The sequence below is a fragment of the Telopea speciosissima genome, chromosome 8 (genome assembly GCF_018873765.1).
Source record: "Telopea speciosissima isolate NSW1024214 ecotype Mountain lineage chromosome 8, Tspe_v1, whole genome shotgun sequence".
NCBI classification, from domain to species: domain Eukaryota; kingdom Viridiplantae; phylum Streptophyta; class Magnoliopsida; order Proteales; family Proteaceae; genus Telopea; species Telopea speciosissima.
In genome coordinates this window covers 8,391,037-8,418,522 of record NC_057923.1, presented here as the reverse complement: position 1 = coordinate 8,418,522, position 27,486 = coordinate 8,391,037, and the positions used below count along the sequence as shown (strand labels likewise).

The following is a 27,486-nucleotide window of genomic DNA, read 5'->3' as shown; positions in this document are numbered from 1 at the left end:
TTTAATTTGTTCCTCAAAATATCCTTTTGATATCCTCCTGCGTGCATCTGTGGATTAATTAAAGGATTGATGTTCTCTGTGCCGCAATGCGGTCTGTGCCCAGACACATAGGCTGGGTATTCAGGGGGCAGAGTGATCATTTTGCCCATCCCATGTGTCTGGGGGTAGCCTGCGCCCCCGGCACAGAGAACATTTGGCCTTAATTAAAACTTGGTCTTTTTTTTTTGTTTAACGAAAAGCAAAATATTATAACTAGGAAGAAGAAAGTACATCATGGCTATGTTGAAGATTACTATAATATTAAAACTCAATCTTTTGATTAAAATAAAAATAAATTTTTTTTATTAAAATTTGATGATCACAGAATGCCATAAGTGTTAGGAACTTAGGTCTCATCCTCAAAATCTAGATGTTAAGGAGAGGGTGCCCAGGTACTTATTAACTTATCCACATCCCCATTCATATTCGATGTGAGATTATTTTTCTGTCTTATCTCCCCCTCCATGCAGAAACTGACGTGGAGATCAAACCTGAGAATTCTCGGTCAAATGAGAATTTCCATGCCTTGACTTTTATACCACTTGTTAGAAATTTAGATTTCATCTTCAAAAGCTAACTGTTAAGGAGAGGGTGCCCAAATACCCATTAACCCACTCATATCCCCATTCATATTCGATATGAAACTAGTTTTCTACTTTATGCTTGAATATCCCAACAATAAGAAAGAAGTATTTCTCCTCCATGGTCAGATTTTTCAGTTCTAGACCGGGAAAATGGATGTTAATGGTCTTTGCTTATTATTCCATTTTGGACCAAAGGACCATTGGTTAGCGTGTAGAAACAACCAATATGGGAATACAAGGACAGTTTTGTAAATTCATAAATAATTATAAATCATTTTTAATTATTTGAAACGTCTCATGGTGTAACTGGTAAGTAACCAAATCAACCTAATAAACTTTAATAAAATAAATTATATAATCGATTTCATCCATCATTTAGAACTTCGCTTTCTTTAGTTAAGACTTTTAAAAAAGACGTCTCTTTACTTGCTCAACCCGCCTTGTTCGCTGCTCTCTCCGCCGGAGATTGGCCGTGAAATCCATGTCCGACGGGAACTTCAACTCCGAAAAGAAGAAGAAGAAGATAAAGGAAGCCAAACTGAGATCTTCAGTTCAATTCCTTTTCTGGTTTTTACCCATTTGAGCTGTCAATATGGGGAACTGTTACGCTTGCTTGGGAGTTGTAAACTCAGAAAACCAGAACAAATCAACGAAGAAAAAGAGAAGAAAGAAGGGAAGGAAGAAAGAGAAACCCAATCTTTTTGCTCAAGGCCCCAGGCCTACGGCGCTGATTCGAGTCCTCAAAGACGTTGTGTGTCACCGAACTCGCATCACTGATAAGTATATACTGGGTCGTGAACTGGGTCGAGGGGAGTTTGGTATTACCTACTTATGTACTGATAGAGAAACTAAAGAAGCCCTAGCCTGCAAGTCTATATCCAAGAGGAAGCTTAGAACGGCCATCGACATCGAAGATGTACGCCGAGAGGTTGCCATCATGTCTAGCCTTCCTGACCACCCAAACATCGTCAGGCTTAGAGCTACTTACGAAGACAATGAAGCTGTGCACCTTGTTATGGAGCTCTGTGAGGGTGGTGAGCTCTTTGATCGGATCGTGGCGAGGGGACACTATAGTGAGCGTGCAGCGGCGAATGTGGCCCGGACGGTTGCCGAAGTTGTTAGGATGTGCCATGAGCATGGAGTAATGCATAGAGACCTTAAACCTGAGAATTTCCTCTACGCTAACAAGCGAGAGCATGCGCCGCTTAAAGCCATCGATTTTGGACTCTCCGTCTTCTTTCGTCCTGGTGTGCTAACGTTACTACTATTCAGTGTTTATGATATTCCGTTATTTTTTCCCCTTTTTGAGCTTCTGGGTTGATTTCAGGGAGCAAATCTTTTTTTCTTTTCTTTTCTTACCTGCTTGTTTATTGATTCCAGTCCATTTCTCTTGTTATATTAACTCTTATGATGTGTTTCTGAGCAGGGGAAAAGTTCTCGGAGATCGTGGGAAGTCCTTATTATATGGCACCGGAGGTGTTGAAGCGGAATTATGGGCCGGAGGTTGATATATGGAGCGCTGGTGTGATTTTGTATATTTTGTTGTGTGGGGTTCCTCCATTTTGGGCAGGTTTGCTAGTTTAATTTATGCTAAGAATCGTATGCTTTCACTGAATTCCGCTTTGCTTTGTTTGATTTTTGGGGGTTCCTTTCTTCTTCCTCTCTTTTTGTTTATGTTGTTTACTGTTAATTGCAGAGACTGAACAGGGAGTTGCCCAGGCAATTCTGCGGGGGATGATTGATTTCAAGAGGGATCCATGGCCTAGGGTTTCTGAAAGTGCTAAGAGTCTTGTTCGGCAGATGCTGGAATCAGACCCAAAGAAACGCTTGACTGCTCAACAGGTTCTGGGTAAGTCGCTTTTGAAATTTTGACTTTTTGAGTGTATTCAACCTGGTTCCTGGATATTGTCCTGGTGCTGCTCTTTTCTTCATTAATTTGCAGCTCCAGTATGTGAAAGTAAACAATGCACCAAAGTTGCCACTAGGGTTAATGAAGTGATGAACCCTACTTCCCTGGACTGTCCCTATAATGTTGAGAAACCCATTCAATTGGTGGGCCTTCTGAAATGAGGAATAGAGTCTATAGCCGAGGGACCAGACTCGGTGGAGAATGACTAGAAGAGATATTATTTGTCTTGTCTCAAGCTTATGTGAGGAAAGACATGCATAGTTTAGGCCTTGAATCAAGTATGACCTCGAATAGAGCTGATTTGGGCAAGGATCCATGTAGCCGACCCTATTTAGTTTGGGATAAGGCTGAGTAGTTGTTGTTCTGAATTTTTTCTTTAGTACTGCTATGCATTTGATTTATGGTCAGTTAAATATGTCCATGAGTTAATGTATCTTGACCAGTGCCATTTTTGATATAGGCTGTCTCCAGTAGGCAATACTTGGAGGGACTACTCAAATAGTAGACCATGAACTTTGCAGTGGGAAAACCAGGGTGCATCATAGTTTCTTTCCCGACATACTTAAATTTAGTGAGCTAGTAATCAGTGCCTGTGATTTTTCTACAGTTGGCGTCGTAGTGTTTTGATTTGCCTAAGAAATGGTCTCAATATTTGTTCTTTTGTTATAGAAATCCTCACTGCATGAGTTATTTTTCATTTACAATCCAACGAGACCAGCAGCTCCACAAATGAATGGCATTTTGTAGTGCTCTGCATCATTAAATTTCTAAAAGAGAAACTGTTTTAGAAAAAAGCTAATGGACTGAGTTCTGACTTACTGCAGTAATATAAGCTGTAAAACATCATGCTTTTCTGATCCATTGGCTTGGAGCCTTGTTGCAAGTTAATAGGGTAGTATATGTGGTCATAGTTTTTGACCTTAACTGGGCTTGAGCTCCTTATAACTCTGAGGGTTTGTGTTTGGCTTCTTGATGATTCCTTTCTGCGTTCAAGCTGCACATTAATCGAATCAAAGCTCATTAGGAGCTCTAGATCGGAATTTCGAATTAAATCTTTGGCTCCTGAAGTAGGTATATCATCTGCACACTAGGCAGGCGAAACTATAATTGTTGAAGAAATCCAGGGAAAAGTGCAAAATTTTTCCAACAGTTTTAATTGTTGTATCCTGTAGATACAATCCTAGCTGATTAAACGAGTCGATTTATCTTAACCACACTTATATGTGTAATATTTTGAAATGATTTTTCCTGTTGTACCCATTCGTAATTTGCTTTTGAAACCATCATTCAATTATGATTTTTGCAGATCATTCCTGGCTACAGAATGCGAAGAAAGCTTCAAACGTTCCACTTGGAGATATTGTGAGGACAAGGCTGAAACAATTCTCTGTGATGAATAGATTCAAAAAGAAAGCTATGCGGGTTAGTATCCAACTCCAGTAATAATTTTAGGGAGCAAATTGGAGATTTCCCCCCCCCTCCCCTGCCCCTTCTTTCGCCTTTTTGTCACTTTCGGGGGACTGGGGCACCCATAATCTGCCAAATGACTTGTATTCAGAGTCAGTGGCCTCCATGAAATAGGTCTACCCAAAATATTGTCTGGTCTAAAATAGCATGATCAGAAAAAACTTAACCACTTGATCTGCAGTTTTTGTGCCCCCCTCAACCCGAAACTAAGCGTCCAATAACTACAATAATGCAGGTTTTAATTAGACAGTCTTTGGGCTGAGATTGACCTTGATTGGTTCCAATCTTCTTTACATGGGATTTGTGTTGCAAAGCTCCAGCCCATTCCTTGTGCCCCATGGGAATTTTCCTATATCTGATATTTATTTTATGTTTAATTCTACTTATGTGAATGGTTTAATTTTGCAATCGATATTTTAGGTAATTGCGGAGCACTTGTCTGTTGAGGAAGTGGAAATCATAAGAGATATGTTTAAATTGATGGACACCGATAACAATGGGAAAATAACATACGAGGAGCTGAAGGCTGGCTTGCAGAAGGTCGGTTCTCAATTGGCTGAATCAGAGATGAAACTGCTGATGGAAGTGGTAAGTTTCTACTGTTTATTAAAGAGCTACAGAGAAGTTGCAGCCAGGGCTGCTATCTGGCCTTGTTTTGATTTTTCGCTTTATCCTGATTTTTGTCACATCTTAGCGTGTAAATTCATGTTTTGTGTCCAACTCTTGATAAGGTTCATTTGAATGGAGAAACTGGTAGACCAATGTTTCCTTACCGAATGGGACATTGGACTGCTTGGCCTCGCAGTAGGCAGTCTGATGGTCTGGACAGTCTAATTGCTAGGATAAACACATTGAAATTAAATATGTCACATTTATTACACCAAAGGACACTGCATTCAGTGATTAAGTTGCCCCCTAGCAAGAGGCAATATTAAATGCTAGCAGACCAACTTTGGCGGATTTTATTAAAAATTCCTGGTCCATTTTATTTTTCGTGAGTTGCAGCTGGGGAACCAGTTGAATATGATGAATGTAGCACAATGTTTCTGAAAACTATTTCCTGACCTGACCACCCCCAAAACCTAAATAAGCTATACTTGAAAACCTCATTTATCAATCTACACCCAATAAAAAATAAAACAAAAAAACAAAAAAAAAAAACGAGACATCATTCATACAGCAAGGAATCTCAGATGGAAGAAAAACCATTCCTGTCTATCCTAACAAATTCTTTGTGAGCGAACATAATTGTTGAGAGAGAGAGAGAGAGAGAGAAGTTCTTCTCAGGTTTCACACATGAGTTTTGGTTAAAGTAAAATTTTATAGATTTTCAATAATGTCCATTTTGGCAGCTTACAACTCTATAGATAAGATTTTGAGGCTTGTATCCTGATAGAAGAAAACAGCAGTTGATAGATAGACTATGGATGCAAGAGTAGGGGTGAATAGATTCCATAAGGCTTAGATGATAATGCTGATTATTCTCAATATAGTTGTGCATAACCAACCAGCACGTGAAAATTGTAGGAAGAGATGGTTGAAAATGAGATCCTTGGCAATTAGAGATTCGTGTCAGAGTTTGATGTGCTTCATGCATGGGGCAGCCCCTAGAAGATTGACAGTTTGTTTACAAATGTATACAACACAAACCCCATATCTCACATCGAGAAACTGTCAATATTCTTGATTTAGAATTATGGGAGATATATGCCACATTTTGCTATGTGATCTTGACATGCTATATAGAAATGAAAAATAACAAAATTGCCAGGAGGTAAAATCAAGCTCTAGTACCTTTTTTTTTTTTTGATAGCTAGGCCCCAAGGAGAGTTAAAGTCATGACCTCTTAATTGTGAAGTGTTGGTCCTAGCCAACTGAGCAACTCCCTTGGATCTAGTGCCTGATGGTTATCCACCATCTACCTTGTGGATATGTATATCTGTGCCATCAGATGATTATGATTATCTCATCTTTTGTGTACTAGCCAAAGGTTATTCAGGGTGCATATTTTTAATCTGAGACAGTAAGTACGTTTGCTGGGTGGAGTTCAATCTGCTCTTGGTGGGTCTTAATATCTTTCATATGAATTGTTGTCAGTACCTTTTTTCTTTTGCATCTATTTTGGTGGAGGTTCTGAAAGGGCGTACCCAGTGCACAAGGCTCCCGTCATTGTGGGGTCTGGGGAGGGTCATAATGTATGCAGCCTTACCCCCGCTTCGCAGAGAGGCTGTTTCCCGACTGGAACCGTGACCACTTGGTCACAATGGAGCAACCTTCTGGATGTTGTTATATTTGGTTTCAACTTCTTCATGTAGAATGCAAGCCACATCCTATGGTGTGTGTGTGTTAGTTTTTATTAGTATTTCGTGTCCACGGATTATTTGCTGAATGAGTTTCTTCATGAGTGGATTTTGTTAAATATCATTAGATATAAAATTTACTGCATTTAGAGGTTCATGTTTCATTTTATTTATATATTTAGTTCATTTGTTCTATAATCTTCTATTTATCTTGATGGAATATTACCCCAAAATTTGTATTCAGGCTGATGTCGATGGGAATGGTACATTAGACTACGGAGAGTTTGTTACGGTCACAATCCACTTACAGAAGATGGAAAATGATGAACATATCCGTAGAGCATTTACGTTCTTTGATCGGGATGGGAATGGTTATATTGAAATGGATGAGCTAAGGGAAGCCTTGACAGATGATTCTGGAGAAACTGATGCTGAAGTACTGAATGATATCTTACGTGAGGTTGACACAGACAAGGTTTTAGTTTTTGCCATCCCTCTTCCCCGTCACTTTTCTTTGCTGCTATATCTGTTGTCACCAAAATTTTAATTATTTTATGCTTTAAAAAAATTCAGGATGGGAAAATCAGTTATGAGGAATTTGTTGCAATGATGAAAACTGGTACTGATTGGAGAAAGGCATCTCGACAATACTCCAGAGAGAGGTTCAAGAGTTTGAGCATTAACCTGATGAAGGATGGTTCTTTGATAATGGGCAATGAAGCAGATGGTCAAATTACGGTTGTCGAAGCCAAGGGGAACGCTAGCTAGGTCTTCTGTGATGCAGAAATATTCTTTTTCTCTAAAGCTAAACCAAAGCAATGTTCATCTTCAAAATATTCAGTGCACGAAAAATATGGTGTGAAAGAAAATGTATCCAAGAGTCTTGGCTGGTTCCATAAGCGAAGCTAAGATGTTGCTGGACTTTGGATTGCATTTTTGGCTGCATGGAAGTAGATCTCGGAGGACCTTGGACTGGCTGGAGGTTGGTATTGTTGGAGAAAGGAAGGGTATCGTATAATTCTTTTTTAGAATTTGTATCAAATTTGTAAATCTGGCTATGTTGATTTGCCTGTAGTATTTCTTCATGTGTTTTTCTAATTGTGAGCTGTTTTTTTTCTGGCATTTTGAGCCTCTTGAAGCTACATAGGTTTTGGGGGTCACTTATCAGGGCTTGGAGGGTTAGCAAAGTTAAATTCTCTGCCCTCTTCCAACATGAACCTTCCAACTGAATAGATTATTGAGATCAATATAAAATAATAGGATTTTGTTTGAAATTTTCCTTTTGCAGCTTTTACCTAAACAGTGTACAGTATTGTAGAGAGTTTGCTAGAAATCAATGTTGGATTTTGTAAATATAAAGAAGGGAAAATCTTGTTGTAATTAAATTTAGTGAAAAAGAAGTTATATTTCTCTTTATAACTGTTATAAGTTTTAGAAACATGGGCAGCTAAAGAAGTAGATTTGATGGATGAGTGGTAAATTTAGGAAAGATAAAGTAAGGAGAGATTATATTAGAGCTGATTTAAGAGTAGCTTTGATATATGAGGTTATGAGAAAGTCGTTTGAGGTAGTATGACCATGTTCAACAGAGGCTTTTAGATGTTCTAGTATGGAGGAGTGATTTGATCTAGATTAAAGGAACTAAAAGATTTAAGATATAAATCTAAATTTAGGATAGATAAAGTAAGGACAGATTATATTAGAGCTGATTTAAGAGTAGCTCCGATATATGATAAGTTATGAGAAAGTCATTTGAGGTAGAATGACTATGTTCAACAGAGGCTTTTGGATGATCTAGTATGGATGAGTGATTTGATCCAGATTAAAGTAACTAAAAGCGGTAAAAAATAAATCTCAAATGACCTTAGTAGAAGTGGTGAGGAAAGACATGCATAGTTTGGGGCCTGGGCCTTGTATCAAGTATGATCTCAAATAGAGTTTAATGGAGGACAAGAATCACTCTAGCCAACCCCATTTAGTTGGGATAAAGCTTAGTTGTCGTTGATGAATTGTAAAATAATTTGTAACCTTATTATATTTTTTCCCTCTTAATATAATACATTTTTTATTCTTAATGTAAAAAACTTTTAAGAATAAAACAATGGCAATTAAAAAAAAGGTTACATTTTCTATATACACCTGTAGAGGTGTCAATAAGGCATTCCTTTGAAGTGATGGCCTGAATGACACCTCTATAGGTGTATTTAGAACTTGACACCTCTAATTGGAAAAAAAAAAAGTTATACTAAAAAGGTAAAAAAATTAGGTTATGAATTAATCGACAAGATGTGTCAATAAGAAAAATCCCTTTAATTTATGTTGTTCTTTATTGATGTATTTATGGAAAAGGACGTCTAACTAGGTGTTGCAAGTTGAATTGTGTTCAAACATTCTAGTTATGTATTAGCCGATACTTACAATTTGATCCCACAGTTGCAGGCTAATTCTGTTGATCTCTTATGAATCATTTAATTTTTACTCAACTTTTTATTGTTTCGGCGTAAAAGGTAGAACTAAAAAAAAATTAAGAAAGAGACATAAAATTTAAAAGGAGAGAGTTTTGCTACACGGACGGTGTGCAGTTTCATGCCTTGGAGGAAGGGCATTATAGTAAAACTCTAAGAATAGGGGGGTATCTGAGACATTTTACAGAAGTGGTGCTACAGTAATCTGAATCTTATGAGGAATGCCTGCATGCAATTTTGAAATGAAGTTGACATTGTACAAATCTTTTATCCAATTTAAAAAACCAATAAACCGAATAAATTTTAAATTGATAAATTACAGAAATCAAATCGAACCCTATTTGGATTAATCCAAAACCATGACACTCGTAAAATTCTTCATTTTCTAGAGTTTAGATTTCTTTTGTGTCTACTTGCTGTTGAATATGTTAATTATAGCATAAGCCTTCATGGCATCCCAATGATTTTGTTGATGCTATTATAGAACTTATGGAACCAGATTCAAACTAGAAATAAATTCAAACCGGATAATTAATCTGAATTACTGAAATAACATTCGCTTTGTATCTGAAAAATTGGAACCAAATAGTATTTGATTCGGTTTTGGTTTATACCTATTTTATCGTTGTTGGAATTTTCAAATAATAGATGTGGGATTTTTAGTCCCACATCGGTTATGGAAAAGGTTTCATTTGGCTTATATAGGATTGTGAGCTATTATCACATATGATGTTTGGAAAAGGTTGTTTGCTGCACTTCCGAGCACTTCCGAGCTAGGGCGGTGATTGTCCGAGTGCGTGCGTGAGGTGTAATGTGATGCTTTAATGGCGCACTTTGCACTTCACCTAAGCCTAATAATCCTGACCCATCAAAACAAGCCATATGAGCCATTGGATGTGACCCATCAGAACAGCTTCATGGGCCTATAACTAGTCCATGAATTCTGTCAGTCAAGAATATAACAATTTTCATAGCTTCAAAGTGATTACTGTCTCTGCCTCTCTGTCCTCTCCTTTTTGTAAGGGTGCAAATACTGTCTTAAGGACAGAGCGTTCTCGTTCAACTCAGACAGCCTCTCCGTCCTCTCCTTTTTGTATCAGTTTTTTAACAATCGTAAACCGAATCAAAGCCGAGATTTTAATTTATACATATTTCATCATGAACTGAACCATTTAGCTCGATTTAAACTGATAAACACCCTTACCCACCCAAGTCATCAAACTAGTATTGCCTTTCAGTTGTCTCCTTTTTTCTTTATGTGTAGCAACTAGCAAGAGAAATCCTGAATTTGGGTATTCAAAACCTAATAATTCTGTCACATGACTGATGATTGTAGGATGAGGGTGAAGAGATGGATTACTACCTCCACTAAGATTTTGCGAGAAAAGATCAGTCCTATTCGAACAAAGAATCATAGAGTGAAAATTTGAGTGTTTCCCAAATTGTGGTTTCATCTTCGACATTGGAAAATGGAGAAAGTTTTCCTCCATCGCGTAGCGTGGTTCAGCCATCATCTTAGGGTTCACAAACCCCTATAGGATTTTAGCATGTTTCCCAAAATATTCTTCTCAACACGATGTACCATTTGCATTGTGAATGAATTCCCATTCACTGTGGGTGAAGGAAAACTCGATCTTTGAAAAATTGTAAAATAATATATTTAAAATCTATGACTGCCAAAGTTGGTTTCCTTAGGAGATTTTGCTTTCTTGGCAGAACCATTAGGCACCAAACAAGTAGAGGAAATACTATTCTTGTTAAAGAAAGGTTTTTTTATTGTCTTTATTTTTAAATTTGTATCCTTTTTTTGGTTCTCTTGGATTTTCAAGTTGTAGCTTTCTCATGAAGCGGCTGCTATAAATCATACTTCCATTCCCTTAACTATATTTAAAATTAGAGAACAGATTCTGTGAACCGTTAGGGTAGGGTATATTAGCATTTTTGTGTTTATCTCTTTTCTCCTCATATGAAATCACCTCATTGCCCTTTTATGTACATATGGTAGAAGAGCCCATCCAATTCTCGTTTGTTCATTCCTATCTAGTTCTTCTCTTCAATGCGGGTTAGAGCAGCTTGGTAGCTCGCAAGACTCGATATTGTTTTGCCGCACCTCTATGCCGCTTGCTTAGAGAACCCTCTCCCTTAACATTATGTATGTAACTAGTCTACTAGATTGAATGAAGTACATTATCTTTTAGTCGAAGAAGATGATCTTCTCCAGTCCTTTTATCTTGATGTAGTTATTAGGGTTTGGGAAGGTCCTTTCATTAACTTCCAGTTTTTTTTAGGGGGGGGGGGGTTGGACCAGAGAAAGAGAAACCAATAACATTTTGCAGGAAATTTAGTCCTCCTTGATTTATAAGTTTTGACAATAATATACAAAGAGCATCACCCTTGATATAATGAAGAAATTTTAATTTATGGTAGAGGCAGTAATTGTTAACCATACCCTCCAAAAATTTGCTTGTTCAATACAAATTTTCAGAAGAAGACATTTGGAGGAATTTAGAGTTGCATTAGTGAATAACGAAATGAGGAAAATATGTTTAAGATTGAAACTATTCAAGTAAATAAGCACCAGTAAGGAATCTTGTGGTACAAACTATAGAGATGACAACATAAAAAAAGGATCAATTGTAGGTTTTTTCATTTTTCAGGATGCCTTAGCTTAATTTAATTTAGGCTAGAGTTACTTATTACTGATCCTAGAGATGTAAATGGATCGAATACGAATCAGATGTAGCAGCATCTGCATTCACATCCGATTAGCATCCAAATGGATTTGGATAGTTTTCGGAAACTGATTTTTCGAATGCGGATTCTCCTAAACGAGTATGAACACGAATCAAACGGATTTTCAACTATCCATTTATATCCTTAGCTGTCTGCATTGAGCGGAGGAGAAGTATAGAAGGCAAAAGCTCGATTAAGATTGATGTTGAAGGACTGAAGCCACTACCCACTAGGGTTGGTTGATGTTGGATACATGGTCTTACTTGAAATTACATAGATATCTTCATGAATATCTTTCTTTCATTTAATTTCTTGTTTAATTACATGTAATATGTTGTAAATTTTAAGAGTATTTTAGTATTATAAAATAGTACTTACAAAACTATTATTTTAGGGATTTTCTTATTGACACCTTAGGTATAGATTCATTACTTTACTTTTTTCCCCTTGTTTAATTCTCTAAAGTTATTTAATGCATGAGTAAAAAGTACGTTTTCAAAAAATTGAAATATTAAATGCAACATTTAATGTAGTTCATAAGTGAAATGATAAATTTATCTTTATTAATGAAACAAAATTAAATATTTTTTTAACAAAACAAGGGGCAATCAAATGAAGGTGTCAAGTTCTAAATACACCAATAGATGTGTCATTTAGATACTCTCATTATTTAATTATATATTTTATAAGGAAAGTTATTTAATTATATATTTTATAAATCACATTGGATAGTATAACTTTTAAATGTATTTGAATAATTTTCAGATATTATTTTTTAAATACGAATTCCCCTAAATAGATACGATCCTGAATCAAATTCGACTTTTCAACCATCTATTTACATCCTTCTGTTGAACATCATATATGTGCTGCCAACTTGCATATCTGAGTATACAATTAACCATATAAAATAAAAAAATCAAATCATGAAGATGACACAGAAGCATATAGAAGGCAAAAGCCATAGTTCTGGTGGATAAGGCTCATTGGGTTTGGGTTGTACAAATCTCTTTCTCTCTTATCTCTCTGAGTAGGGTTTGACATTTGATGTCGGCAATTTTAGTGATTATTTAAAGAAAACTTATATGGCATATGTTTCTTGACTTTCTTCTTCAAAGAATCATTTTTTCAAACAGATTGTGGGCTGTGAGAGCGATATGATGTTACTTCTATATTAATGGGTTGGAGATCAGAATGATTGGTCATTCTTCGCTTCCCTTTGACATTTTGGAACCTGAAAATCCACAGTAATGGGCTTAAAAGATAATGGCAAATCTACAAGATTGTGAGTTGAGCTCGTCTCCAGGGAGCCCAGCACGCTCTGGGAGCATCCAGCTGTTGGGCTGTGTCGCATACATCTTTAGATGTGCGCTGACATGTTTGCAGCACAGTCCCACCCTTGGATGTTCCCTGGGCGTGCCTTGGGTGCTGAGCTCCCTAGATAGGAGCCGGATCCCAAGATTGTTCTTAAAGATACTACATGCCTTAGTGGCTTAGTAGCTAAGCTGCTAAGCCGTGAGCTAGACTAGCTATATGTTTGTCCTACTTAATAGTGTTTATTAAATTTAAAGAACCATAGTCATCAAGAAGAATAGAGAGAATTTCCCGTGGTCAAGGATGATCCTCTGGTTTGTTTAAGTTGGAAAAAAATAACAGTTTTTCAATTTTTCTTTAAGATGTGAGTAATGTTCAAAAAATGGTATGTGCAAGATTAACAAAACACAAAAGAAAAACAAACAAATATACAAAGAAGAAGCAAGAGATTTACGTGGTTCGGCAAAATCGCCTACATCCATGGAGTGAGAGCCAACTTCCACTATAAATCAAGAAAAGAAAAAATAATACAATCCTTGCGATTTGACACCCAAACTCAAGCCCTCATGTACACCATTCTCTCATCTCCAGTTCACTTAACATCTTCCGTTTGGCTTCTCACTTAGTCCTTGCACACATGTTACACTTATATTGTACCTCTTGGACTTTCAATTGGTTACTCGCTTGGATCAACACTACACTATTTGGTAAATATCTCTATCTTTGCATAGGATTTATTCTTTACCTTGTTGTTTTTTTTCTCCTTAGTAAAAATCCACTAACTCTCTCTCGCCCTCCTTGTTGGGCAATATTTAATTTTCTCTCTGAAGAGAAAACCCACTACATACTTCTTCCAAAATGTCTCTTGAAAGATTCTATGTTGCTTAATGTCTTCAACTATCAACTAATTCAACTTCCTTAAAAGATTCAATATTGTTGAAAGCCCTTCCACTTATTTGGAAGACTATACCTTCTTAAAGACTTCACCTTCTTGAAGACTCCACTTCCTTGAAAAACTCCACTTTAAATGGCTCCACCTCCCATTCAAATAGACAACCCAAACTAGACTATTGAACCAATCTATAAACTTATATAGATAAAAGCCACCAAACCCAACACGGTTGCGTGAGCCCATTCACCATTTCTATTGAATTTATCTATATTTCTATGCCTTTGCATCCAATTGATAATGCTCCATTGATTTCCTGCTGGATTCCTCTTGCCTTGCCTTTGCATCCCATTGATTTTTTTAGTAGGCAAATCTGCATATCGAATTAGAGAGTTTGTAGAAAACATACTTTACAAAAAAAAAAAAAAAAAACCACCTAATTTGACAACCTTTTTTTTTTCTTGCCACAGAAGTCCTACACCAGGACTGAATAAAAAGTTGAGAGGTTCCCAGTCTATTCAGTTTTATTATAATTATTATGAAAAATTATTATTATTATTATTATTATTTTTTATGTAAAACAACTTTATTGAGATTTAGATTGTGAAGATGCCGAGGCATCCAAGTTACGTACGTCTTGGAGCCAAAGAGTGGAATTTGGCCACACTATCTTACACGAGATTGACATAGCCTTTCTGGCTAGAGAATAAATAATGTTGTTACATTCTCTAGAGAAAAAAAGAGAAATGGCCTTCCATTCTGTTCAGTTCGACAATTAGTTCGGTACAATTTTGAAATCTTTTAGGGTTTTCACTATACATGGAATATCAAAGTGATAAGTTACCTATGCCACCCCAAATATCCATTGCATGATATTTTTTGTGGGTGCTCAAATGTTGTAGATGTCATGTTTATGTTAACATCTATCGTCTTGAATAAAAGAATATGAAAGTTTAAAAATGGTCTAAAAGTCAAACTAATTTGAAATATTTGGTTTAAAGTTTGATGGCTAAAGATTTCATACACTTGCACAGCCGTGTCCCCTCTTACAGGGAGCTTGAAAAGTCATAAAACCCCACCTCTATTTTAATGCCTTGAAACGCTCACCCTCTCACATGCACGGCTTACACAACCGTGTACGAAAACTATCCCCAAGTTTGATTATTGGAAAAAATCAACATATGATGGGCCAAATGGTTTACATGGGACCCCAAAGTTAAAGTGTGGCCAACCTAATAATGGTGGATTAATTATATATGCAATTATCAATTTAACTAGAATAGCCCTCCACATGTCTCCAAATGGTAGACCATAATTAGGGAAGGTTTTATTTATAGCTATTGCAATCATCAGTTTGCAGGTTCGAAACATAGAAACAGTCTCTCCACGAAATGGGGTAAATCTGTGTATATTTACCCCTCCAAGACCTAGCAATAGCGAGATTCTTGTGCACTAAGACGGTCCTTTTTTTTTTTTTTTTTCCTTTTCTCCATGGCATTGTGCAATCGATAGTTTGATAATATAATAAAAATGTGTAAACAAATAGCCTTTGGTATTTGACATTGATCCAATTGGCAATGCAATGTCCTTCAAAGCACTACTCCAAGCAATGCATTGAATTATCACCAATTTTTTCTTGGATTTCTTTTGTGTTTTGAAATTTTGTTTACCTAATGATTAAAGCTACAATTACCAATAGGAAGTTAAATAACTCTTATTACAAATTTTATCATCTTGAGTAATTGCTTTCTCTTTAGTGAGATCATTTGCCAATTCTCAAGACATAAATAATGAAAAAAAATTAATGACACATCAATGGTTAATTCAATACAGGGGTAAAAAAGAATTTTTAAAAACATTTGAAAGTAACTTGTCATTATGTCAGTTATTATAAGCTACGCATTTTTCGATAAGGATATGAATGATAGGATTTACCCACAATGGAAAACAAAGAAACGTGTTATACTAAAATGGCAAAAAAGTAAACTTAGGATCTCTTTTCACCAACTTTGGTAACCCTTAATAATAGAACCGTAACCAATGATCACTGAGAAAGAGATGCTCAATACATTCAATATATTTATGCAAATGAAATATCCACTTTAAGGAAAGTACAGAAATTAAGAAATAAATTAATGTTTTTATAATAATTAACTAAAGCTAATATAATCTTATGATCACCTTTCACTATTAACTATTCTTCATGAAATCTAGCTATGCATATAACCAGAACAAGATAGATAGATTATACACATGTTAGCTAGGCTTAATAGTTCCTGCTTTGAGAAAGTCTCAACTGATCCAGCTGGTAATCTTGTCATTAGACTTATGATTCTTCTAAAAAAGAATTTAGTTTGTGGTATTTTTGAAGGTTCCTTATTGTGGAGACCATTGCACTGAGGAAACAACCATTGTATAAGGTTGGGACTTGAGAGAGGATTAGTAGGAGAACTTTCCTTGAGAAACCATCAACTTTTGCTATCTTTTTCAGTCTTATTGACGATTCTACTTCAAGATATAAAAGAGCCTGATGTACTTAATCCCCCCTCACCCCAGAAAATTATCTCCTCCAGTTTTCTGCCCGGCCCAATCGCCCAGTTCCTCTAATAGGGGGTGATAGACCCCACTCGGGTAGAGTGTTTGGGCAGGGGTAGGGTGGTCATTCTAGTCCCCCATTGTTAGAGAAATTGGGGAATTGGGCTGGGCAAGGAACCGGAGGTGATAAAGACCCCCTCCCCAAAGGACCAATATAAAGTAGGACTGAGTTTATCTTCACTCACGGTGAGTAGATTCTATTTTCTTATAAACTGAGTTTTCCTTCACCAATGGTCAATAGGGCCGGAATCCCTTGATCGAGGGCTTCAGATGGTGTTGATAGGATATTGGAGACCAGTGAGGTTTATTATCGACTTCTTACAATAGGAGAGGGGTGTTGGAATAACCCTACTCTATAGATGGACGAAAAATTTCGCCTTCTTGTTGCCATTAAATATGATTCTAGGGATAATATTGGGTTTCGTACAATAGGAGAAGGGAATTATGGCCTTTAATTGAGACTATAAAGAAAAATCATTAATTCCTATCCTTATTTTACAAGGTTGAAAATACTCGTCCCCTCGCTAATCAAAGGGTCAAATATCTACGCCAAAAAGATTCTCTCTTCACCATGGTGAAGAGAGACTCAGTCCATGCTTAAGATTGAAAATAAGTTTTTTCTTCTCCCATATAGAACAAAGAATTCCTTCACCATGGGTGACGATGAAACCTTGTGATCGGGCTTCTTGTGTATCATTTTCCTCACCATGGGTGAAGACAACTTAGGTCCATGTTTGAAAATTGAAAATATGTGGATCCATCTTACCAAATCAACACCTGAAAATCTCCTTTAAAAATTAAATTATGCATTCACATGTGTTTCAAGTACCATCATCACGTTCCATGAAAAAAATATATATACCATAATCACATACTTTATAATGTTTAATATTCAAGTCACTACTAATTAATCATATTTAATAACCCACCAAAACAATTGTTCATTCTCCTCGTTTTGTCTCGTCCATAAACCATAATCCACTCAAGATATACTCTTAAACATACTGTAATTCTTAATTAGAACCATAACCTACTCTTCTCTTCTATTCTCTGAGCAGATCAGGAGAGATCCCCTAGGAAGACAGAAGGAGCCAATCGTGAGAAGCAAGACAGCATCTTTACGTGTCTTTATTTGAGACAAAAAATCTAGTCAGCACTCACAGAGTGATAGAGTCACAGGTCACGTTCCATTAAATAAGGACTTTGGCCCTTTAGTCGTGTTCTTCACCGTCCCACAGTCCACCCATTCCTCATAACTTACAAGATTGCACGTTCTTAGTGGTTAAGATACGCACCAATGCGTATTCTAATCGTGTAGCGTAGAAGGCACCACTGATCGTGAACGGTGTGGTTGACAACCGGCCGACCCGGAGGTGAAGGTGGAGAGAGAAATAGAGTGAGAAAGAAGTTAGGAGGGTTTGAGTTCGACTCAAAACCATCGCTTCCAGAAACTTCTCGAGAGTTTTCGCTGCGAGAGCGATTGTCTGGTTGCTTTGCCGAGTGCCGACGACGAAGCTTCACAGTCTTGATCTTAGATTCTCGATCACATCAAATCGTTTCGACTTCTTCTTCTTCTTGTTGAATTTTGAGTTTCATAGAAATTTTTTTAGTCTTTAGAGTTTGAGGAATGGGGGTGGATTACTACAACATCTTGAAGGTGAACAGAAATGCTACTGAAGAAGACCTGAAGAAGTCCTACAAGAGGTTGTCCATGAGATGGCATCCAGACAAGAATCCAGATATTAAAAAGACAGAAGCAGAAGCCAAATTCAAGCAGCTTTCAGAGGCTTATGATGTCCTTAGTGACCCTCAGAAGCGGCAGATCTACGATGCATATGGCGAGGAAGCCCTAAAGTCCGGTAATGTCCCTCCTCGTCCTACTTCTGGAGGTGCTACCTGCTTCCACTTCAATCCCCGTGATGCGGATGACATCTTCGCTGAGTTCTTCGGTGGTTCTGACGGTGTCAACGGTGGTGGTCGTGGTCAGAGTTTTAGCAGGAATCCTCATGCGGATGGTACCGGTCAACCGCCTCGTAAAATTCCGCCGGTTGAAAAGAATCTATCTTTTAGCCTGGAGGATCTTTACTCTGGTTCCAAACGGAAGATGAAGATCTCCAGGACCGTTCCTGATGTTTACGGGTATCTTATTATCCCTACTTTCTTCCATTTTTCTTATCTTTTCACCTTTTTTTTTTCATCTATGAATTGTTGGGAAGCATACTCGAGCTTTTTTAATTCAATTCAATGTTGCATGTTAGACAAATTTTCCGTACACCATTCTCGTTGTCTGATTCCATGGTTTAGTACCATCCAGAACATGGCCAGTTGAAACTCACTTGGATACTCAATGTGGCATTAGTAGCTCTATGAACTGTGAAGTCATGATAATCAATAGACTTGCTGTTTGTTGTTCTGCTGACTTCTATTCAGGCAATGTCTTTTGTGGTTTAGCTTGCGGTTTATTTATTTTCCCTCTGTTCATTGCACGATGTTAATTGGTTATATAGGTTGATCAGTTTGTTTCATCACAGGGAGGAATGGGTTTTTTCAAATTTGTCATTTTGAGATTTTATCTGGATTTGCTCTGGATGAAAATTTCTAATTGTGCGGAATCTATGGATATCTGGAAGATTCTGTCTTTTTTCTGATAAATGATTTTTCTTTTGAGGGTTGCAAGACTCCTCACACAAATTCAGCTACATAAAATCTGGATCAAAACATGAATGCATCTGATAAGCTTGATTTCAGTGAATAACTACTGCTAATTGTCTTTATAATCCTATTATGTGTCAACGTGGCATTTAGTGCTATCTTACCATGGTTATCCAAGCATCAATGTATCATGCATATCATAGCACAGACATGCATCTTGAAGGAGGGTGCTTGTTACAGCCTTGCCTACACATTTTAGGCCAATCTTTATTATATTTAGGGAGAGGGCTCTCCACCTGGCAGTGTGTCCCCTACGCCAGCACAAGGGCCAATCACAGTGCACGGGAGCATCAACAGGAGGTATGATTTTTATTTTTTTTTACATTCACAGGGGTGAGGCGATCATTTCGCCTACCTTTATGTCTGGTTGCAGGAGCCATGCTGCCAGGCAGGGTTCTTTTTCCCTATATTTTAATAGCCAAAGCTGCCAAATTAAGGAAGAAATGAAGAGAAGGAATAAGTTGGAAAGACATGATTCGTGCTGACCAAATTTGAATGCCTATCTGAAAATCGATGAGGAATTGGAAGTGAGTACTCTTTTAGAATGTCTACTACATCTACATGGGGACAAATCTTGGTTCAAGATTTCGGTTGAAATGGTCGAAATCTCTCAAATTATTTTGGCTTCTACATGAGTCGAAATGAAATGTAGATTGACTCATTAGGTATGTAAAGTTTCGATCAAAATTTTGGTATTTCAACTGAATTTTGCTCTAGTTTCAGTCGAAATATTACAAAAAATGCTTATGAAAGCCCTATTTCTTTCGCATATTTTGTTGGTTTTCTACAGTAGGAGGGGGAGAAGTCCCCTCCCAAAAACAAACCCAGATTTGGTAATTTTTGGCCAAATTACCTACACTTCTTGGTGGACAAGATGTTGGGGACTATTAAATAGGTTTTCTTCATTCCTAATGCATATTTTAGTTGTTTTAAACTTTTAATTGAATTTTGTTTTCTAGTACTAAATTATATGTAGAATAGGACCAATAGGCTATATTAGTGAAAGTACACAGCAGGGTATGGCGTACACTAGCAACCTAGGGTTTGAAACCAAACTACCATTTTGAGAAACTTTTTTTTTTACATTCTAAAAGTTCCAAAATGTCTAGAGATGCTTAATTAGAATTTCCCCAAAGTTTGGGCCAAAATCTGAAATAATCACCGAGATCTTGAACTATGTGACAAATGTGGTGGGTTGTGGGAGTACCAGGATCCAATATTCCAATGTGTAGTATACATGCGTCTACCATCGAAAATTTGTTGGGAGGGATTCAGCGGACAACAGTGTGGTTAATGGCTGAGGAAAGGCTTCTTTGGAAAATTGGGATTGAAGCATTTTTCCTGTCCTCCTTGTTTCTATCTTGGTCTTGGTGTTCAACACTCCGAAATTTTGTCACATCCTTGCTAGATTGTCGAGATGATTTTATCTGTTAGTTCCGTCTCTGGAATAAATGGAATAGCTGCAGACTTTATCCTGTATGTGGCAAGGTTTCTGTTGGATTAGTGTGGAACCAGGTCTTGTTTGAGATATTGTTCAATTTTGAATGGCTGGAGGCAGGTGTTTGTATTTCAGCTTTCTTTTACTCTTAGGGTTTAAGTGTTCAAAAGTGAGATTTGTTGATCTAATACTCTCTGGACTCTACTGTTCTTCTGTTTGAAATAGTGGAGGATGTAAATATTGGTAAGGAACCAATATGTTATATGCAAGGTGCTAGATACAAATGACTATTTATTTTCTATAACTTATCATTGGAGAAAGACATCCCGACTGTTGTTGTGTTGGTTTTGGTGGATATCAGATTTGCAATGACATTTGGCATAATTTTAAAGATAAAATTAATAGAGGCCATCCCGCTTTTCAGGCTTGAGATGTGATATTGGATGGCCTATTTCAGCTATTGTTGGTTACAAGTCATCCTAAGGTGGTTGATAACTTGTTGGTAACTTGGAAACTGTGACCAGGACCCAGTGTGCGAAGATTATGTCTAGGATAAGTCCATTATCTTTGTTGTAGAGCTGGTATATCAGTATATGTTCATTATTCATTTGGGGGATTCATTATTATTAAATACAAAATAGGGTTTAAACTCAATTGTTGGAGTCTTAACATCCTTCTGTTGTGGCATGCCTGGAGATCAGGCTCCCAACAAATTTTGGCATTATGTTAAATGATTGCAAGTAGGATCAAGAAAGACCATCCTATCCTTCGCAGGATTGGCACATGGCGTTCGGCTAGCCACCAGCTACCATTAGTAACAGTAAATGCCCAAATAGGGTCAAAATTTCATCGTTGAACCAATGTTTAAATAGTCCAGATACCTTCTTACTTGTTGTAAAACTGGTGTTTATTGGTTGCCTATTGGAGGACTGTGTATTGCTACCTGATAAATGTGACATATAGTCTCACTTCTTGTTAGGCTTTATTGTCTTACTTATCGCCAGTATACTTTCCTTTGAATTTAACCCTCTTTACGGATGGGAGATACTTTTTCTACCTTGAATGATGTCAATGTTTTTTTTTTTTTCTTGCCCAGAGGTGGATTAAGATTTAGCTAGCCACTTTCAGTTTAATCCATTTCTCTTCTGTTAGTAATTTTACCCTTAATCTGGTGGTCCTGATGATGTTCATTTATCAAATGTTCAGATTATTTCAGAATGTCATGAAGCCTGGCCTGTCCATGACGTTAGTCAACATTTGCATCAATATAGTTGTTAAGGCATTGCCTAGGCCCTAGGTGTCTAGGCACGTAGGCGTTGCCTTGATTTTTTCCCCTCCTTCAATGACTACGACTGCCTAGACACCGTCAATTAGGATTGGGATTGAATATCAGTTCTCATGTCTTTCTGTGAGACACGCTGGAAGATCCTATCAAATCTTTTCCAAGATGTGCTAACAAAAGTTGCAAGAGAAAACATATACTGCAGGCCCATTAGATAACTTGTTTAGCAAGTTTCAAAGAGAGAACATATTGGGTTTTATTTTGGTAGGATTTCAGAAAGACATCATATTAGGTAGGTTTCTGGAGGTATCCTATCCATTGGTCTAGCTTCTTGCTTGCTGTGGTTAGTCTGGTGACAACCTTTGCTACTCTGATCATTTGCAGATTTTTGTTGGAATTTGCTAGGGCAAAATATCTGATTGAATATTCAGTTTGTGAAAAAATTGAATCAGCTTTGGATCCAATTTGTTGAAAATATTGAGATTCCGTGAGAAGCACCACATGTGAGGGGATCGTTTTGACTTTTGAACAAATTTGTATCAAGGGCATTAATGGTGACTATGGGTGTTAGGGTGGTTCCAATCTAATGTTTTACTGAGCCCATGAGGTTGCTCACCATTGACTGATTGTATTTAGGGGGTGATGCAGTAGCGCTTCCATGGAAGGTCCCAAACTTGTTTGGAACTCAGACTGAGAACCAGGTCCAAATCTGATTTGGGTCTAAAAGGATATTTGAGCATTAAATTGGTTTGATATTGTAATCTTTTATTTTATTTTATTCTGTTTTATTTTGGTAGGAGTTAGATACGTTGGAGATTCTAGCTTTCCAGTTTCCTTGTTTAAGTTACTTCAAGTTTACTTGTTTGAGTGCAATTTCTTTTTATAAATATGTTAGTAACCCAACGTAATGGACAGATTTGAACAATGGAAAATTGGGTTTTTTTGTTTGGTAGTAGCCTGTGTGGTTTTTGAGGCGGCCGGTTGGCTATAGAGTGTTCTTCTTCCCTCCTTCCTCTTTCTCTCAGGTACGATGCACCTTTCTCCTCTCTGTTTTCTTCCTTCTACTTCTATTGCTCTCCAGTTAGTTTCCTCCTCTGCTGTCTTATTTCTTCTACCCTTCTCTATTCTCCTTCTCCTTCTCCTTTAGTCTTCTTTTCCCCTTCTTTTCTCAGACTTTAGGCGTGAGTTTCCCTGCCTAGGTGATGTAAATCCTGGGCCTTTTTCCACTGAAGCATATCCCGTTGGTAGATCTCTTCCTTGAAACCCAACCGTGACTGCAACAGCACCCTATCCAATTTCAGAAGTTTACTGTACGCTAATACTTGTTGGAGCTCCTCTTGGCCTGGATTCAGCCGGGTTAGTAATTGCGACTCCTCCCCTTAAGTTTCAAACGATTCTATGGTTGTTGAGAGAGAAAATTTCACTTGGAGTGAATTGGGTTACTGCTGGTCCAGTCTCTCCATCATGAGGAAGATGATCCTTTTCTTATTTATTATTCAATGCATAACTATTGTTATTTCTAGAAAAGTCCCTCATAACTGTGGTGTTCTTATATCTTATTCCCATTTCCACTTAAATTCAATCAAACCCCTCTTCCTTGTTTATTTACCATTATACTCAAGATTCTGTCGTCTCCTTATTCAGGAGATTTGAACTTATAATAATTACAGCACTGCCATGCTTGCTTATGATTAGGTTTTATTTGTTTGGGAGGTCTGTAAGTGATCCGTATGAGGGTTTTCGAACCCTAGATTGCATCACAGTTTGTCCAAATCCAGGGAATACCATCGGGAGTCTCATGATCAGGATTTGCCAAGGGTAAGTGGTTATGGGGAGAAAATTATTCTGATTTGGATTGACCGAGTTAGATTCACGTTATTGGAAATACTAAAATTCAGTGAGACCTCCCATGTTGGAGGAACCTTTTGAATCCTTGTATTGGTATTGAGGGCATTCGTGGTCAATGTGTGTGTTAAGTTATTTCCAGTCTAATGGTAGATAGAGCTCGCCTCTCGTTGGATGAAATTCCTTGCAGGAATCAAGAGTGTGCAGGTAGAGATCTTCATGATCAAGACTAGAACACGAAGATACAAGGTTGTTATAGAATACTGTTGAGATATTTTTCCTCAAAATGCTAGAAGGTTGTTATAGAATACTGTTGAGAGGTTTTTCCTCAAAATGCTACTTAAGTTTGCTTGCAACAACAAAGTGGTGCTTCTCTCTCTCTCTCTGTTGAGAGATTTTTCCTCAAAATACTACAAGCCTACGAGGTTGTTATAGAATACTGTTGGGAGGTTTTTCTTCAAAATGCTACTTAAGGTTGCTTGCAACGACAGGGTGGTGCTTCTCTCACACATTTTGCCTTCCCCCATTTTAATGGAACTCAACTCATTTTACTTGTTTGCTTTGTTACCATAATTGTTGTTTGGGGGTCACTCTCTCTCAGACACAAGATACACATTTTGCCCTCCCCCATTTTAATGAAACTCTACTCATTTTACTTGCTTGCTTTGTTGCCATGATTGTTGTTTTGGGGGTCATGTATCATATTTCCAGTGTCATGAATTTGCTCTTTCTTCTATCTCTGATATCAAATAGGGTTGCAAACAAGTATACAAGATAGGGTCAGGCAGATTGAGCTAAGAGTAATGGGATATGGCCTTGCCAAAACCTGCTAGATTAATAAATAGGCAGGGTTGGCCCTGTCCAAAGCAGGCTATTGATAATCAGATGGGTTTTGGAAGGCCCGCCTAAAATTCAATTTTTATGCCTTAAAATTCCTCCCCTGCTTCTGAGCAGCCCAATTTCTCATTTTAGCATTTATATTCTATAGCATCCATCGAAATCTCTCTCTCTCTCCAGTTATTTTAGAGCAAAACCTTCAGAGAAGGTTGCAAGGTTCAAGGATTTTTCCCAGAAGCTGCCTCAAGAAGTTAAAAAAAATTAAAAAAGAATAAGAAAAAAGTCAAAATGCTTCACCTTGAAATTGGTTTGATAAAAATAAGAATTGTTCTCCTTTTCTTAATTAACAAAAATGCTCTTTGATGCAAAACCCATGTTTGGGACCTACCCGTGCTCCTCTTGGAATAATCCACCGTATCAGCACAAGCCTCTATGCGGAACCAGCCAATTGTAATATCTTCCTGCTATTAGATTTGACAATCTGGCTACCTTATGAAGTTGGAAAGGGCAACTTTTAGTTGATCCTATTATCCCCTCCTGTTGCAATATCTGGCTTTTTATATCCTGCGGAAGCTGCACTCTAAGTTCCCATCAGTCCCAGTTTCAACCATGTAACCCGAGCAATGTTAGTGTGCTTAGTTCTCTTGTCTCCCAACCATTTGTCCTGCATTAATAGCTTTTGGAGCCCCGACTTCCTAAATTTGCTGGAAAATCAGTCAACTCCTTCCCAAATTACTCTGGTGTTGATAGAATGTGGATCGAGCTTCTAGTTGCCTATCATGCTTTTTGCTGGAGCAGATTGGATAGGGTATTAACTATCATGGAGTAGGATTAACTCTTGAACTGACTTTATGTGATAAAGTTCATCTTTGGAGGTGCAAAGGAATTGCTGTTTTTGTCCTTTATCTCAACAAACTGTTGAATGATCTCCTCTCTTATCTAGACAGTTGTCAATGCATCACGCGACACCTTGGCTTCCAGGTGCCTTGGTTGCCTTGTTGGTGCAACACTCTCGGTCGCCTAGACAGTGTGACAAGTATGATCTAGAGGAAACACATTATTCAGTGCCTTCCATTACTGATGGTTGCTTTACATCATTTCATTATGGTCTAGAGCAATTTTGATGGTTGGTTTTGATTATGATCCTTGAGACTCTCTTTCTTTCTCTCGCTGTATGTGTTTGTGTGATTGGTTCAATTAGAAAATTTTAGAAGAAACATCTAATATATTGTCAATAAAATGAGACCTTCTTTCCCCCCCCCCCCCCAATAGGAGGTGGGTGTTTAGTGTGTTTTGCGGGGGGGGGGGGACTTCCGGCATTGTTGGGGTGAAATATATTTGAAACCAAGTAATCGCTAGTAATATTTCATTTGGCTCCCTTTGTTTCATTGTAAGATATCTTCATGTTAAAAAGGAGTACCCATTGCATGAGGCTCCTGCCACCGCGAGGTTTGGGGAGGGTCATAATGTACGCAGCCTTACCCCTGCTTTCGCAAAGAGACTGTTTCCAGACTTGAACCCGTGACCACTTGGTCACAATGGAGCAAAGTTTACCGTTGCACCAAGGCCGACCCTCATAAGGTATCTTCATGTTAAATTATTATTATTATTTATAAACTTTTTTTTTTATATTTTTCTGCCATCTGTCATTATTTTTGTTGGATGTGACGAGGAAGCATGTTTACATGATTAAGTGAAGGAAAGAATCCAGTAATATGATGGAGGTGGAGTGCTCCATGGGTGTCAAGTGTGTCACTGATCAAGATACCTCAACTTTTGGGGGAAAACAACACCCTGAATTTTGAAGTGGAAGTTGTTTTCTAAATTTGCATTTCAATAAAATATTGGCCCACTTATTCCTTATTCAACTTTGTATCTGTTTTTTGTCAAATCCTGGGGAATATTTTACGCTAGAACAAACAAAGCCTTTGGAAGATTGCTTGAAAAAAATTGAAGAGAAAAGAATAGTAGACAAAGGAAGAGGAGTCTAATATGTGTTTTTGGTTTACATTGTTTCACAAATATTCTGTTGGTGATCTCAGGGACACAAATGATTACACTGGATGTGTTAAGAGGAATGGCTTTAGGGTTTCAATGGAGCATCTTGCAAAAGAAAATTAGTCAGTCAAGTTGAAATGCTTACATGGATATTATTTTCAATCCTAGTATGTGCCTGTATCCAGTTGCAATAGATACTTATAAGCCAAGTATGTAACAGACAATCAGTCTACGGAAATTAACTGCTCATGAATGTTGAAAAATCTTATTGTTAGACATTTCTGGAAAATGAGAAGTCAATTATGAGCCGTCTAAATTTTTTGGATGAGTTATGAACCGTCTATTGATTACATCTGCTTTGGTATGTTGTTAGGCTTCATCAATAATACTTGTCTGCATTTTGTCATAACCATGATTCACTTTTGTTACTTTTCTCCTTTGGCTTGATGCACAAACACCTTTGTTACAGGAAACCAACGACTGTGGAGGAGATCCTGATCATAGATATAAAGCCTGGGTGGAAGAAGGGAACAAAAATAACTTTCCCCCAGAAGGGTAACCAAGATCCAGGCACCATTGCAGGAGATCTTATTTTCTTGGTTGATGAGAAACCTCATGCAATGTACAAGAGAGATGGGAATGATCTGTTGGTAAACCAGAAGATATCACTCTTGGATGCACTCACAGGGAAGACTCTGAATCTGACAACGCTAGATGGGAGGCTCCTTACAATATCATTGACGGATATTGTCAAACCAGGATATGAGATGGTGATAGAAAATGAAGGAATGCCCATCTCAAAAGAACCTGGGAAGAAGGGAAATCTGAGAATAAACTTCGATGTCAAATTCCCATCAAGGCTCACTACAGAACAAAAATCTGATCTGAGGAGGGTGTTGGGAAGGAGCTGACTTTGAATTTGGAGGACTTTTTCCTCAATTAATACCATAAGCTCAGATTTTATAAGCAACTTTTTAACATGGGTAGGTGGAAGTGCCATTGAATTGTAAATATGTCACATTTCACTGTCAAAGGGGGAGGATGTGAATAGTAGGACGTTGAAACTTGGTATCAAATTT

The 27,486-nt window shown here is 37.5% G+C and overlaps 2 protein-coding genes across 7 annotated transcripts; both read left to right on the top strand.

Moving 5' to 3' along the window:
• The first annotated feature begins 1,069 nt into the window (after nucleotides 1-1,069).
• LOC122670808 (calcium-dependent protein kinase 30-like) lies at nucleotides 1,070-7,421 on the top strand. Its single transcript, XM_043867796.1, has 7 exons — nucleotides 1,070-1,870; nucleotides 2,050-2,193; nucleotides 2,320-2,472; nucleotides 3,839-3,954; nucleotides 4,420-4,587; nucleotides 6,544-6,774; nucleotides 6,873-7,421. Exons 1-7 carry the CDS (start codon nucleotides 1,216-1,218, stop codon nucleotides 7,065-7,067), a joined length of 1,662 nt encoding a protein of 553 aa, XP_043723731.1. The 5' UTR covers nucleotides 1,070-1,215; the 3' UTR covers nucleotides 7,068-7,421.
• On the top strand, nucleotides 5,254-27,418 carry LOC122670809 (dnaJ homolog subfamily B member 1-like). 6 transcript variants are annotated; one of them, XM_043867799.1, is made up of 4 exons: nucleotides 5,259-5,274; nucleotides 8,851-8,856; nucleotides 17,921-18,434; nucleotides 26,877-27,418. In XM_043867799.1, exons 3-4 carry the CDS (start codon nucleotides 17,923-17,925, stop codon nucleotides 27,316-27,318), a joined length of 954 nt encoding a protein of 317 aa, XP_043723734.1. In that variant the 5' UTR covers nucleotides 5,259-5,274; nucleotides 8,851-8,856; nucleotides 17,921-17,922; the 3' UTR covers nucleotides 27,319-27,418. The 6 variants fall into 6 exon arrangements, with proteins under 6 accessions (XP_043723735.1, XP_043723736.1, XP_043723734.1 ...); XM_043867802.1 differs by lacking the exon at nucleotides 8,851-8,856 and adding an exon at nucleotides 7,618-7,620 and having other exon boundaries at nucleotides 5,259-5,275; XM_043867800.1 differs by lacking the exon at nucleotides 8,851-8,856 and having other exon boundaries at nucleotides 5,254-5,275.
• Nucleotides 27,419-27,486: the final 68 nt, after the last annotated feature.